We start from the raw sequence: 13451 nt of genomic DNA, 5'->3' as shown, positions 1-13451 counted from the left end.
GTGTAGCGGGCAGGGGCACTACGAATGTAGTGTGTGGACGTTAAGTTGGGAATGTGGGTCTCACGGGGAGCGTGCAAAGGATAAATCCCTGCAGTCGCACTATCCTCTCAGCCCTCGGTCGATCAGATGGGAGAGCGTCTTCCACGTAAGGACATCCCGGGTTCGAGTCCCGATCCAGGCACACACTTTCAACTGTCCCGGTTGATATATATCAACGCCTGTCGGCAGCGTAGGGTCTTGATTTAATTATCGTTTTTGAAAATTTCAACATTCACATCATGTGCAGAAATCAATAAACACCTCAAGCATCCGTATTAGGAATGTAAATATAAGTCGACGCAATTTTTTATTTGCTTTTAAAAATGATTTATTCCTGTCTGCGGTCCGAACATGAAATTTCATGATCATTTTGCATTTCCAAATTGCGAAATTTACGCTATCGTACTGTATTGCTTAAAGTGCTTTCTGGCAGGATTAAAATCTGATTTTTCTAGAATGCTTCACAAAGATTTACTTACGTGCAGTGCGGCATTACCCGTTTCGTTTATTGCGAAATTTCAGTTGAATAGTGAGGGCATTTCATTTTTGGCTGCCAGCCAACTCTCAGCATCACTACTGTCCCCAAAGCATTACTAACATATCTAACAATCTTACCTTCATGCATGGAATATGCAGATTTAAAAGCTTGTATAAATCTCAACGAAAGTTATTTCATGAGGAATCAGCCTTTTTGATATCTGCCGGCCGGTGTGGCCGTGCGGTTCTAAGCGCTTCAGTCTGGAACCGCGTGACCTCTACGGTCGCAGGTTCGAATCCTGCCTCGGGGATTGATGTGTGTGATGTCCTTAGGTTAGTTAGGTTTAAGTAAAGTTCTAGGGAACTTATGCCCTCAGATGTTGAGTCCCATAGTGCTCAGAGCCATTTGAACCATCTTATTTTTTTTTATTTCTTCTGCTGACATTGCAACCTGCAAAAGCACAAAAAAGACGTGCGACATGGAACGACCATGCTACAACCTATGACCACTGAAATTTTTTTTATACATATATAAGAGAGAATTATGTACAGCGCCTACAACAATAGTAAGATTCTAAGTGTCTCTTTAGCAGTGCGCTAGTGAAAGTTTATACTGCTTTTGCAAGTCAGCGTCTGTAATGAGATCCTGTAATAATTTTGTAAGAACAAGAACGCGGTGGCTTCGCTTTTCTGAGATAAGAGGTCACAGTCGGTATGAACCTCGAGAGCGGACTTGTGGTTTGCCGCAAACCGCGTCTCTTTACAGTAGGAATTCCTAAGGCGCTGTCCTGGCAATGATAGTACGAGACGAGAGTGTCTAGCCGTGCATGCAAATCGCGTAGAAACTGTGACAGCACAACTTGACTCGTAGTTCTTAGCTGGCAGCGCAAAGATCACGCCACAGGGTGCACCAAGTATTTCAGAAGTGGCATCTCACTGCCTTGGAACGCGAAAACAGTTTTTTCAGAGAGTCAACTCAGAGTTCTAATTGCACTTTACTCTGCATCAGGTCGTGGCATTACAAACATGGTGATGATGATGAGTTCCATACTACTTTACAGAGCGTAGGGGAGCGACGCGGGAGAACCGCGCCGCCTTACTAGGCAAGGTCCTATTGGAGGTGGTTTGCCATTGCCTTCCTCCGACCGTAATGGGGATGAATGATAATGATGAAGACGACACAATAACACCCAGTCATCTCGAGGCAGGAAAAATTCCTGACCCCGCCGGTAATCGAACCCGGGACCCCGTGCTCGGGAAGCGAGAGCGCTACCGCGAGACCACAAGGGGGCGGACACAAACATGGTAGCCCAAGACAAAATTCCCAATTATTATTTTTATAGCATTTTCCCCCCACCATTTGCATTACGCAAAATTTACGTTTTACTTTATTGCATAGCAACGCGCTTCGAGAATGTTCCACTGATCATCAGGCTTTACACCTACACTCGTTACAAGTTACACAAAAACATAACTTTGAGGTACTGTGTTCGTTTTATAAACTAACTGTTACCTGCGACTGCGATCGCACACCAGCAGTTTTGTTACGATCAGTGATGGTGAGTAAGGAAGCTACTTTGCTCATAATAACGCAGCTACCCTCACGTGTCTGCCCATTCGGGTAAGCATAGCTCGTAATGTTCGCCCCCGCTCCTCCTTTCCAACTGCCCCTAACGCATGACACAGTGGCACCTACAGTATCACTCTACAGAGATTGGGGGCGGAGGGACATGGGCCGGAGCACAAAAATATATATCTTACTATTGAAGTTGAAATGTGTTGAACAATGTGTACATAATGTAACAGGTTCAATAATTCTTAACAATGTTTATGATCACCGATGTAAAAAAAAGAAGAAAGAAAGAAAGATGTTCCATTCCCTACTTCTCCCTCACATGGGTCTATTCTTCTTTTCTTTCTCTTACTCTCTGCATTAGACTATGTTCTTCCTAAGGATTAGCGCTACCTACATACCAAATTTAATCGAAATCAGTTCACCGGTGTAGTCGTGAAACATAAAAGACAGAGTTACTTTCGGGTTTATGATATTAGTATGGGTTAAGTAATTTATATCAACACAGACTCTCACACGGTTTTGCACATGGCTGAAACTAAAGATAATATTGGAGAAAAATGAGAATGATTCAAATCAGCATTGTTGAAAATAGCTAATGAGATACTTGGGAAAAGTAATGTATCAAATCGGAGAAGGGGTCAGAAAATATGGAATACAGAAATCGCCAACAATATTAAAGAAAAACAAATTGCTTATAACGCCTATTTACAAACACACTCAAATGAAGCCTGGCTGTGGCCGAGCGGTTCTAGGCGTTTTAGGTTCGAATCTTGCCTCGGGCGTGGATGTGTGTGATTTAGTTAGGTTTAAGTAGTTCTGATGACCTCAGATGTTAAGTCGCATAGTGCTCAGAGCCATTTGAACCATCTGAAGCCTGGGAAGTATGTAAACAGAAAAGAAATAAAACGAAAAATTTAATTAAAAGATATCATAATGAATCCTGGAAAATATTCATTGCTAATGTTGAACATGACAGTCATGGAAGACAGAATATAGTGTTAAAACTTATCAAGCATCTGAATAAAACGGAGAAAAATACTGCAAACAATATAATTGTAGGAAATCAATGAATATACCATTACAGAAATTTATGGTATGGCGAAGGTAGTGAAGAATGTTATTCTATAAAAACTGATAATAGCTCTGTAGATCAAATAGACAAAAAAATTAAAAGTAGCCCTAAATGTAACAGAAAAATAAATGCTGCTGGCCTAGATAGCATTAATGCTGAATTAATCGAATATGGAGGAATCATTTTAGAATTTTACTTCCTCCATTCTTTAAATATGTGTTGGATGAATTGTTCCGTAAGTGAATAATGGAACATAGCTAAAGTTACTTCCACATTTAAAAAAGACGAGAATTATAGAGAAATAAGTTACTAAATGCAGGATATCAAATTTATGGAAAATTCTTAAAGATTACAAACTATTGCTGACGCAATAATCTTAGAAGAACAATCAGGCTTCAGAAAGGAGCGTTCGTGTAATGATCATGTATTTATAATAAGACAAATTATTGAAAAACATCGGGAATTTGACTTAGAAAGGCTTTTAGCATTTATTAATTATAAGAAAAGCTTTGATAAGGTAAAAACACACTTGTGGAAAGTATTGGAAATAAAGGTTTCCTAATCAAATGAAATGACACAATTCAGCGACTTTACAGGTCTCATACAGATATGATTTTACGTATAGAGACTGTAATGGCAAGTAAAAATTTGTACCAAGGCTGAGAGTCGAACCTAGGGCTCCCGCTTACTAGGCAGGTGCGTTAGACACTTTTTTTTCTTCATTTTGTTCGTTATGGTTCGTTGTATTTCGTCGTAGCGGACGTCACATGGCATCCGTTGAAGTTAGTAGTTGATCTTTTCACTCAGTTTTTTTATTACAGAGGCCAGCCAGCTCTCTGATCGAACACGCTGAGCTACCGTGCCGGCACTACTAAGCCACTTCGCCACAGCGGTTCATACAACTGCACAAATTATCCTGGCATGCCTCACTCCTCGAACCAAATTCTCACTACCGCCCGAGTCTACTTTAAATTCCCCCTTACACACGAACAAAATTACCGAGGCTCTCCATGTTCTGGAACAGCACCTTATTAATACCGTAAAGAGTTTACATATAAACACAAAATTAGTTGTAAGTTTGAAAATTTCAGACGAAATTTTAATAAATCAAGGTGTACAATAAGCGTGCAGTCAACCACCCACTTTGAAACTTCCTGGCAGATTAAAACTGTGTGCCCGACCGAGACTCAAACTCGGGACCTTTGCCTTTCGCGGGCAAGTGCTCTACCATCTGGGCTACCGAAGCACGACTCACACCCAGTACTCACAGCTTTTCTTCTGCCAGTATCTCGTCTCCTACCTTCCAAACTTTACAGAAGCTCTCCCGAGTTCGAGTCTCGCTCGTGCACACAGTTTTAATCTGCCAGGAAGCTTCATTTCAGCGCACACCCCGCTGCAGAGTGAAAATCTCATTCTGGAAACATCGCCCAGGCTGTGGCTAAGCCATGTCTCCGCAATATCCTTTCTTTCAGGAGTGCTAGTTCTGCAAGGTTCGCAGGAGAGCTTCTATAAAGTTTGGAAGGTAGGAGACGAGATACTGGCAGAAGTAAAGCTGTGAGTACCGGGCGTGAGTCGTGCTTCGGTAGCTCAGATGGTAGAGCACTTGCCCGCGAAAGGCAATGGTCCCGAGTTCGAGTCTCGGTCGGGCACACAGTTTTAATCTGCCAGGAAGTTTCATTTCAGCGCACACTCCCCTGCAGAGTGAAAATCTCATTCTGGAAACATCCCCCAGGCTGTGGCTAAGCCATGTCTCCGCTGTATCCTTTCTTTCAGGAGTGCTAGTTCTGCAAGGTCGCAGGAGAGCTTATGTAAAATTTGGTAGGCAGGAGACGAGATACTGGCAGAAGTAAAGCTGTGAGTACCGGGCGTGAGTCGTGCTTCGGTAGCTCAGATGGTAGAGCACTTGCCCGCGAAAGGCAAAGGTCCCGAGTTCGATCTCGGTCGGGCACACAGTTTTAATCTGCCAGGAAGTTTCATTTCAGCGCACACTCCGCTGTAGAGTGAAAATCTCATTCTGTGAACCACCCACTTTATTTAATTTATTTAATGATGACCTGGTTATCAAGTTGAAAGATGAAAAATAGTTATGAATTAAAATGGGATGTAGTGTACCATTAAATACTGTGTTATATGTTGTTGACCAGATAATTATACAGTAAACGGTACATAATTTGCAAAGACCAATATATAGACTCAGCCAAAACACGATATATTACAATTTAACTATATATGTAAATAAGAAAAAAATAATGGCTTTCAAAGGAAAGAATCCAGTCAGATCAAAAATAATAATAAATGACAAAATAGACACCAGAGAAGAATGTCATGGGATATGTAAGGGGTTGTAATAAAATGGGTAAAACAAGGAATGAAAGGATAAGATCAGATTTAAATTTTCAGTTAAAGACAAGACAGCAGAGAACAGAATGAAATGGAAGGATCATGTTCACAGAGTAACAGAAAATGTACTGCAGAAAAAATGAATTATCGAACGACTCGAAAGAGAGAACTAGGCAGATCATGTAAGAGATGGATGGATGGACGATAGAGACCGGAACAGGTGACTACAATAGCTAACACTTGGAAGGAGATATTGATTAATTTTCCCCGTCATGATTTTCTATCTGAATGTGGAGGGTAATCTCAGAAACTACTGTAGCGATTTTGATACAGTTTCCACTAACAGTGGGTAATTTTTACTTCTACGTCAGACAAGTCGAACCCCGTAGATATTAGTGTTACCCATGCGAATCCGGGGCGTGTCGCTATGTAATATAAATTAGTGTCATTGGAGAAAGCAACACCATCTTCATACGGGAGAAAACCAACAGGTTGGAGAAAGTTAAATTCGTCAGTGGTTAGATTGAACCCAGATTTTCAGAGTAAGGAGTCACTCCTGTCAGTGTTTATAGATTATAACTAGCCTACCAACAGAACAGCCGCAATAAGAGATGGTTAACGTGTAATGTGAAGCTGATATGCCATACAACATTCGTCCATCCTAAAGCCTGTGCCATGGAGTGTCTGTCGTTCAACTCAAAAAGTCTGAATGGAAAACGAAAAGTTAGAGAGAGAAGAAATCTCAGAACTCAATATGGGGAACCCAATGTGGGGAATATCGGAAACCTTTTAAAGCTCTTCTACCAAATAATAGAGGAGGAGAGGGAACTAAAAATTCCCCCTCTCTTTCACTAGATGTTATCACGAGCTATGCAATGGCAATGGCCTACCAATAGTATCCTGCAGAATTTTACCCAAGGAACAATCGCGATAAAGCATTAGGTGAAATCGACAACGATTTTTGATGGTTTTCAGCCACTTGCAGACACCAGAAGATCCCTGAAGAAGATCCTAGCAGACGGATCGAAATGTCGAATAGTAAAAGAAACCACCTTAAAAGGAACATGAATTAGCCTGGAAGATTTTATGTTCAAGAAGAAAGTAGGTTCTGATATCTAGAGAAACGTAGCAAGGGCAAGGGATAATGGGGGGGGGGGGGGCACAGAGAGAGAAGACAAGACTGTAGCGTGTGGGATTCAGCTTTCCCGAATGCACGTCATTCATCAAGAATCACGATTACGCGCACAATTCAAAATTCCTATCAGTGTTACATGAAACAAAGAAATATGCAAGCGTTGTATTTATTGAAACTTCCTGGCAGATTAAAACTGTGTTCTGGACCGACACTCGAACTCGGGACCTTTGCCTTGTGTACAAGTGCTCTACCATCTGAGCTACCCAAACACGACTCACGCCCCGTCCTCACAACTTTACATCTGCCGGTACCTCGTCTTCTACCTTCCAGACTTCACAGAAGCTCTCCTGCGAACTTTTCAGAACTTGCACTCCTGGAAGAAAGGATATTGCGGAGACATGGCTTAGCCACAACCTGGGGGAGGTTTCCAGAATGAGATTTTCACTCTGCAGCGGAGTGAGCGCTGTTATGAAACTGATGTAAGGTTGTGAGGAGGGGGCGTGAGTCGTGCTTTGGCAGCTCAGATGAGGCCGGCACGGTCAGAGAGGCGCTGGCCCTCTGTAATAAAAAAAAAAAACTGAGTAAAGGAATCAACGATCAACTTGAACGGATGTCCTATGACGTCCGCCCAGACCAAACGCAACGAACATTACCGACGAAAATTTAAAAAAAAAAATGATAGAGCGCTTGCCCGCGAAAGGAAAAGGTCCCGAGTTCGAGTCTCAGTCCGGCACAGAGTTTTAATCTTTCAAGAAGTTTCATAACAGCGCACACTCCACTGTAGAGTGAAAATCTCATTCTGCATTGTATTTATTCTCTTATATGTAGTAGAGACAAGACAAAATGCTTCCTACAAACACGCAGAACGTTTGCAGACTTCATAAAAGAGAAATAAATTTTCAACACTAATTGTAAAAATGAGTGTACCAGTAAATTAACACGTTGCACAAAAGACTGAAGACTTTAACAAAGGCTGGTAAAATAAATATTTACGAATTTTCCATAAATATTAATTTAATTGGCACAACGAAAAATTTGGAGCAACGCATGTACCAATGGATCAAAGTATAAGAAAGACAAAATTTTAAATATTTTACTTTAGCTAGACGAGTCCTTCATACCGGAAGAAAGATATATAGGCTTACAGCCTACAGTTTACCGCTTACATCCTTCCTGCTGATTGAATACAATGTAGAGACCTCTAATACAAAGAATAAAGTGATGGCTTTCATGTTGAAACATCATAACTGTGTGATTTTGAAGAAAGTTTCATGTTGCAACTACTCAGGGTATCTAGATGCCGTAACCTGTCTACAGCCATCTACACATGAAAATAAATGTGGCAGCATCCATAATACATTAAAAAATAAGAGCTGACAAAAAACTAAGAACATAATTATAATAAAGGTAAGGATCCTCTACCACTCCTTCGTGAGAATGAATCTGTGTGCCTACAAAAATACTGTAATAGGCAAAATATAAAGTGTGGATATGACATTCCCGAGACGAGACATCACTCAAGATCTGTTCATATCATAAACAAATCAATGAGCCTAGAGCTATAATAGTGAATTTTGCTTATAGTATCAAAAACCCGTATATACAGAGGATAGACAGCACTTCCACAAAATGACGGGTAAACAATATATAAACAGAGTGATGCGCAGATAATTTGTGAATGCGGAACTAGCTTGAAATCTAGTCCAATACAGAACAAGAAGACATAGAAAAATTAATTCTTGTGGGAATATCGCTTTGTGACTGATTAAATGATGTCACCCCTAGATACGGTAAGCTTTAACATTAAATGTTAACATTTTGTGTTAGTCTTGACCGTGACCTTTATTAATATTAACTAAAACTACTAGGAACTGTAATCAGCCACATTTGTTATTCTTTTTATTGAGTATTTCAAATGATTATACATTTATCATCAGACTGATGTATTTATTGAATAAGAACAACTTTTAAGTTACATGTAACACAGACTGGCAGCAGAAGCCAAAAAGGCCTATTTTCGTACAAATGTCAAAGTTTTGCGGATATTTTGAGTGCATAAGTGAACAGTAATACTAACATGTTAAGTTGGTGCGTAGGTTCGTAGCGTGTTTGTTTTTCATGTTGGTATTCCGGTTGCTATGGTTTTTTTATCGATTGTCTTTTTTTATTTGTAGTTCACTATTGCTATTTGAATTTACATATTGTCATTTTGTCATTTGGAGATAGTGGCTGGATCTGTGGATGCTAGAAAAAATGGGTCAAATGGCTCTGAGCACTATGGGACTCAACTGCTGTGGTTATCAGTCCCCTAGAACTTAGAACTACTTAAACCTAACTAACCTAAGGACATCACACACATCCATGCCCGAGGCAGGATTCGAACCTGCGACCGTAGCAGTCGCACGGTTCCGGACTGCGCGCCTAGAACCGCGAGACCACCGCGGCCGGCGGATGCTAGAAAATGGAGTGCCAAGTGGATAAATCAGAACGTTTCCGACATATTCTTCTGTTTGAGTTGAATAGAGGGGTAACAATAGCAGAGGCAACAAGAAAGATTTGCGTTGTGTATGGAGATAATGCCACTGGACAGGTCAAGGCGGGAAAATGGTTCTCGTTTTAAGGAGGATCGTTTTGACATTACTGACTCCTCGCGTTCAGGAAGACCTTTGAGGTTCGATGAAGCTCGTTTAAAAGCATTAATCCACAAGTATCTACGTCATCGTACTCGAGAACTGGCAGATGTGATGAACTGCGGTCATTCCATCATTGTGCGACACGTCCACACAAGGAGGACAGTTGAAAAATCGAGTGTATGGGTACCGCATGCTCTAACCCAAAATCAAAACAAAATCTACGGGTCGTGATACGTAAATCTCTGCTTGCTCGTCATCAGTCGGCTCATAAACAACACCGACCATACCTGTCCTGTAACGTAACTGGTGACAGGAAATGATTTCTTTATGCTAACATAAGGAAACGAAAGGAATGGTTGATCCAAAACAGAGCAGCAACTTCCCGTACAAATACCTGCGCGCAACCACAAAAGATAAGGTTATGCATCTGGTGGAACAGCGACGGAGTCGTGTGCTACAGATTGTTTCCCAGAGGTGCTGCGATCACTGCTGACATTTGTTGTCAACAACTGAAGTCTTGCAAACACAATCTGGGAACAACGACCTTGACGACTACGTAAAGTGATGCCACTCCGCAATAACGTCCACCCGCATTCTGCTAAACTGAGGAAAAATATACAGGAGTTGGATTGGAAAGTTAACCTGATCTTGCGCCCTCACATTTTCAACTTTTCCGCTCTATATCGAACAACCTTCAAGGAACTTCCTTTCCGCACGAAAATGCGCTCCGAACATGACCCGACTAGTTCGTCGCCTCATAACCACGTGATTTCTACAGTCGCCGAATCGAAAAGGTATCGCTGCATTGGCAGACTGTTGTAAACAGTGATGGAGAATATATCACTGATAACTGAAGAAAGTGTCATATGTATCTGTTGTGTTTATTAAACTTATGAAAAAACACCACGAACAGAACCACCAACCCAATAAATATTTTTCTGTGATCGCAGACTATTTTTTGTCTTCTCCTGGCCGATGAAACACATCCGTGCCTTATTAACTGACACAAAATCCACATTATGCTGAAGGTATTATTCTCTGAAACACGTAGTGCAAAAAATAACAAAGAGCATGTTAGTGTGTGTGCGCGCAATTCATTGCCCTTTCCTCAGCTGTAATCTAAATGTGCTGCATTTGTTTACATTACCAAGAAGCTTCATTATCACCTGTTACGTGATTTGTAATTTCAGTTGACAGTAGTTGTTACGTTAGTGCTGCCACTAAACTGTCAACAGAGAATACGTATCACCACTATCCTCACTTCAGACAACACAACAGTTTACGGAATCAATGTGGACCTTAAGGAGATTGTAACCTACCAATACATTTGATTGTATATTCTCATATCTACATACTATTTGATCTTTACCTTATGGAATCTGTTGTAAGGTGTCCGGATTTTTCGGACCTTACATGAACTTGATCCATAACGACAGCACAATACAGTACGACATCCTCAGAAAATAATAATTATATTATATCAACAGAAAGCAATTGCAGTAATCTCATGTACCGAAAAGTAACGAAACAATGTCTACCATTATAAGGACAGGGGCATGCATAAATAAGTTAAGTGAAAGGCATTTTGGAGACGAACCGAACACATGGGTAACGGCATTGTAAAACCCCACTTAACAAGAGAACGCCGAGCTTCAGCGCAGAAAGGGATAAGGCCTGAACAACACATTATTCCTTTTCATGTAAATACGGTCAGGGCCAAGGGTAAGTGGCTGGACAGCTTTAATAGGACTAGGTGGCGACCCGGCAACAAAAATAAAATTCACTTCAAATGAGACGGCGATTGGCTGAAGCAGATGCGACACAGTGGGGAGATCCCCATTATATAAAAGCATTTTGAGAGCTAAAATTTCTAAAGAATCTCTCTCGTCTTGCGGCAGAGTGCACAAGTGTGCGGAAAATAGCGAGGGCACTGAAGGCTTTGCTTCTGTGAAGTGTGGACAATATGCTTTGTATCACGGCAACAGATAGCAAAGATGTAGTTAATTATTCCTGTGGGAATTTTTGTGGGCAAAGAAATTGTGCATGTCGCTCCAATCCTTAGCAAGTGTGCAATAGCCATTATTTCGACTAGGGAAAAATTAATATTCTAAGGAATGCAGGAAAGTTGAGACAGAGAATTCAGTCAAGACCAGAGTAGGGAATTAGCGTTTCAGATGCAGCATGGGGGCAACGCCATTGCAGGCCCCCTTGGTAAAATACCATTGCAGATTAGGTCACAGTACATGTTGAGTCGATTTTTTTCTCACTCCAACTTGCGTATGCTTAGACCATTGAATATCAAAAGTTAGGATACTAACCTACCCTCACATTGAGTACATGAGAGTTTTTCGTTGGTTTAAAAACTAAACTTATTCTCCACAAACTTAGTGCATTGACCAGCTATGCCATCATAGACGTAAGTTTGCCGATGAAGATTTTTAATCATTCTTGCCTGTGATAAAATTATTCGTATGTACAGATAAAGAATTTAATAATCGTCAATTCAATATTTCCAAGAGTTAAATATTTTGTTGAACGTGATTGCTGTGTATCACTTGACCCCTGAAAGCAAAGTTGAAACATTATATGTAGAATGAAAAATGAAATAGTTGTTTTGTGTTTCTAGAATAGATCTCAACCTTTCATTTTTATTAATTTATGCGTTCTAGTTATGTGACAGCAGCATTTCTGATTGTACCTAATATTAGCTTCATTACAGGGCCAGGTTCATATTTATCTAAAATTTCTGTTTAGCACCCTGTGTTTGAGATGACAGTTCAGGTGTTTTGTCAATCTATGTGCCTCACACCATCGTACAACTAAAAGAACAGATATCAGTTTCATTTCAGGGTGTGTTAGTGTGTTTCTGCAATTCATAGCCCTTTTCTCAGCTGTAATTTAAATGTGCTGCATTTGTTTACTGTTAGCAAGAAGCTTTATTATCACCTGTTACGTGATTTGTGTGTCCTTAAACTTACATAGGTATTCTGTTTGCAGGGCGCAGAGCCAGACTCCTTGTGCTGTCTGCGTGGCTGTTGTCTTTTCTCTTTTCTGTGCCCATCATCATCTTCTACGAGGAGAAGACAATCCAAGGTAACACAGCATTATGTCGCTGTTCTTGCCCAGCAAGGTGCTTGCAGACATTTTAAACACAATTTTGTGCATCCCTGCGGGCACACGGGTATGGCACCAATAAAAAATTAACCCAACACTATGACAGGGGATCACCATCGACTACTGTGGTTAGCAATGGTGGTCAGACAGATCACAGTGCCGCATACCAGTCGCCATTTCGATGCCCGGCAGTAATAACAGGTCCAGCGCCACCCCGTCCCTGTAAACTGCAGGAGCCATATAGTGGAAAAATTGCGGAATAGTGAAAGCAGTCATTTCAGAACAAGTGCTAGAGCTTACCCCTGTATGATTTGACATTATGCCAATGTACGAGGTGCGGCTAGAAAAAAACCGGACTGATGCTGGAAAAAACATTTATTTACAATTATTTACAATTTCATGTTATCTCCTTCAATGTACTCTCCTCCTCGGTCTCTACACCGCTCCATACGAATTTTCCACTGTTCATAGCAATGCTGCAGATCATTTGCGGTAAGTCCATACATTACTTCCGTCGCTTTTTCTTTTACTGCTTCAACAGTCTCAAATCTAGTTCCTTTCAAAGCTGACTTGACTTTAGGGAAAAGAAAAAAGTCACAGGGGGCCAAATCAGGTGAGTAGGGTGGATGATCTAAGATGGGAATGTTGTGTTTTGCCAAAAACGTCTTCACTGACAACGCACTGTGAGCTGGGGCATTGTCTTGGTGAAGGACCCATGACTTTTTTCTCCACAAATCGTTCCGTTTTCTCCGTACTCGCTCACGTAGGGTAGCCAGGACGCTAATGTAGTAATGCTGATTCACTGTTTGTCCCTCTGGTACCCAATCAATGTGCACAATCCCTTTGATGTCAAAAAAACAATCATCATTGCCTTGAATTTCGATTTTGACATTCGTGCTTTTTTTTTTTTGTCGTGGAGAACCAGGAGTTTTCCAATGCATCGATTGGCGTTTAGTTTCGGGATCGTAAGTAAAAAACCACGATTCATCGCAAGTAATAACATTTTGTAAGAAGGTGGGATCACTTTCAATGTTTTCCAGGATGTCAGAACAAATCATTCTTCGG

At 40.9% G+C, this 13451-nt stretch overlaps 1 protein-coding gene across 1 annotated transcript in view; it reads left to right on the top strand.

Moving 5' to 3' along the window:
• Positions 1-13451, top strand: part of LOC126204284 (cardioacceleratory peptide receptor-like) — a 365908-nt gene that overhangs the window by 298627 nt on the left and 53830 nt on the right. Inside the window, exon 5 of the mRNA XM_049938671.1 lies at positions 12270-12365. Coding sequence (XP_049794628.1) covers positions 12270-12365 — 96 coding nt within the window. The remainder of the gene's footprint in view (positions 1-12269; positions 12366-13451) is intronic.

The sequence above is a fragment of the Schistocerca nitens genome, chromosome 9, assembly GCF_023898315.1.
Source record: "Schistocerca nitens isolate TAMUIC-IGC-003100 chromosome 9, iqSchNite1.1, whole genome shotgun sequence".
Classification (NCBI taxonomy): domain Eukaryota; kingdom Metazoa; phylum Arthropoda; class Insecta; order Orthoptera; family Acrididae; genus Schistocerca; species Schistocerca nitens.
This window is presented reverse-complemented; position numbering and strand designations above follow the sequence as displayed.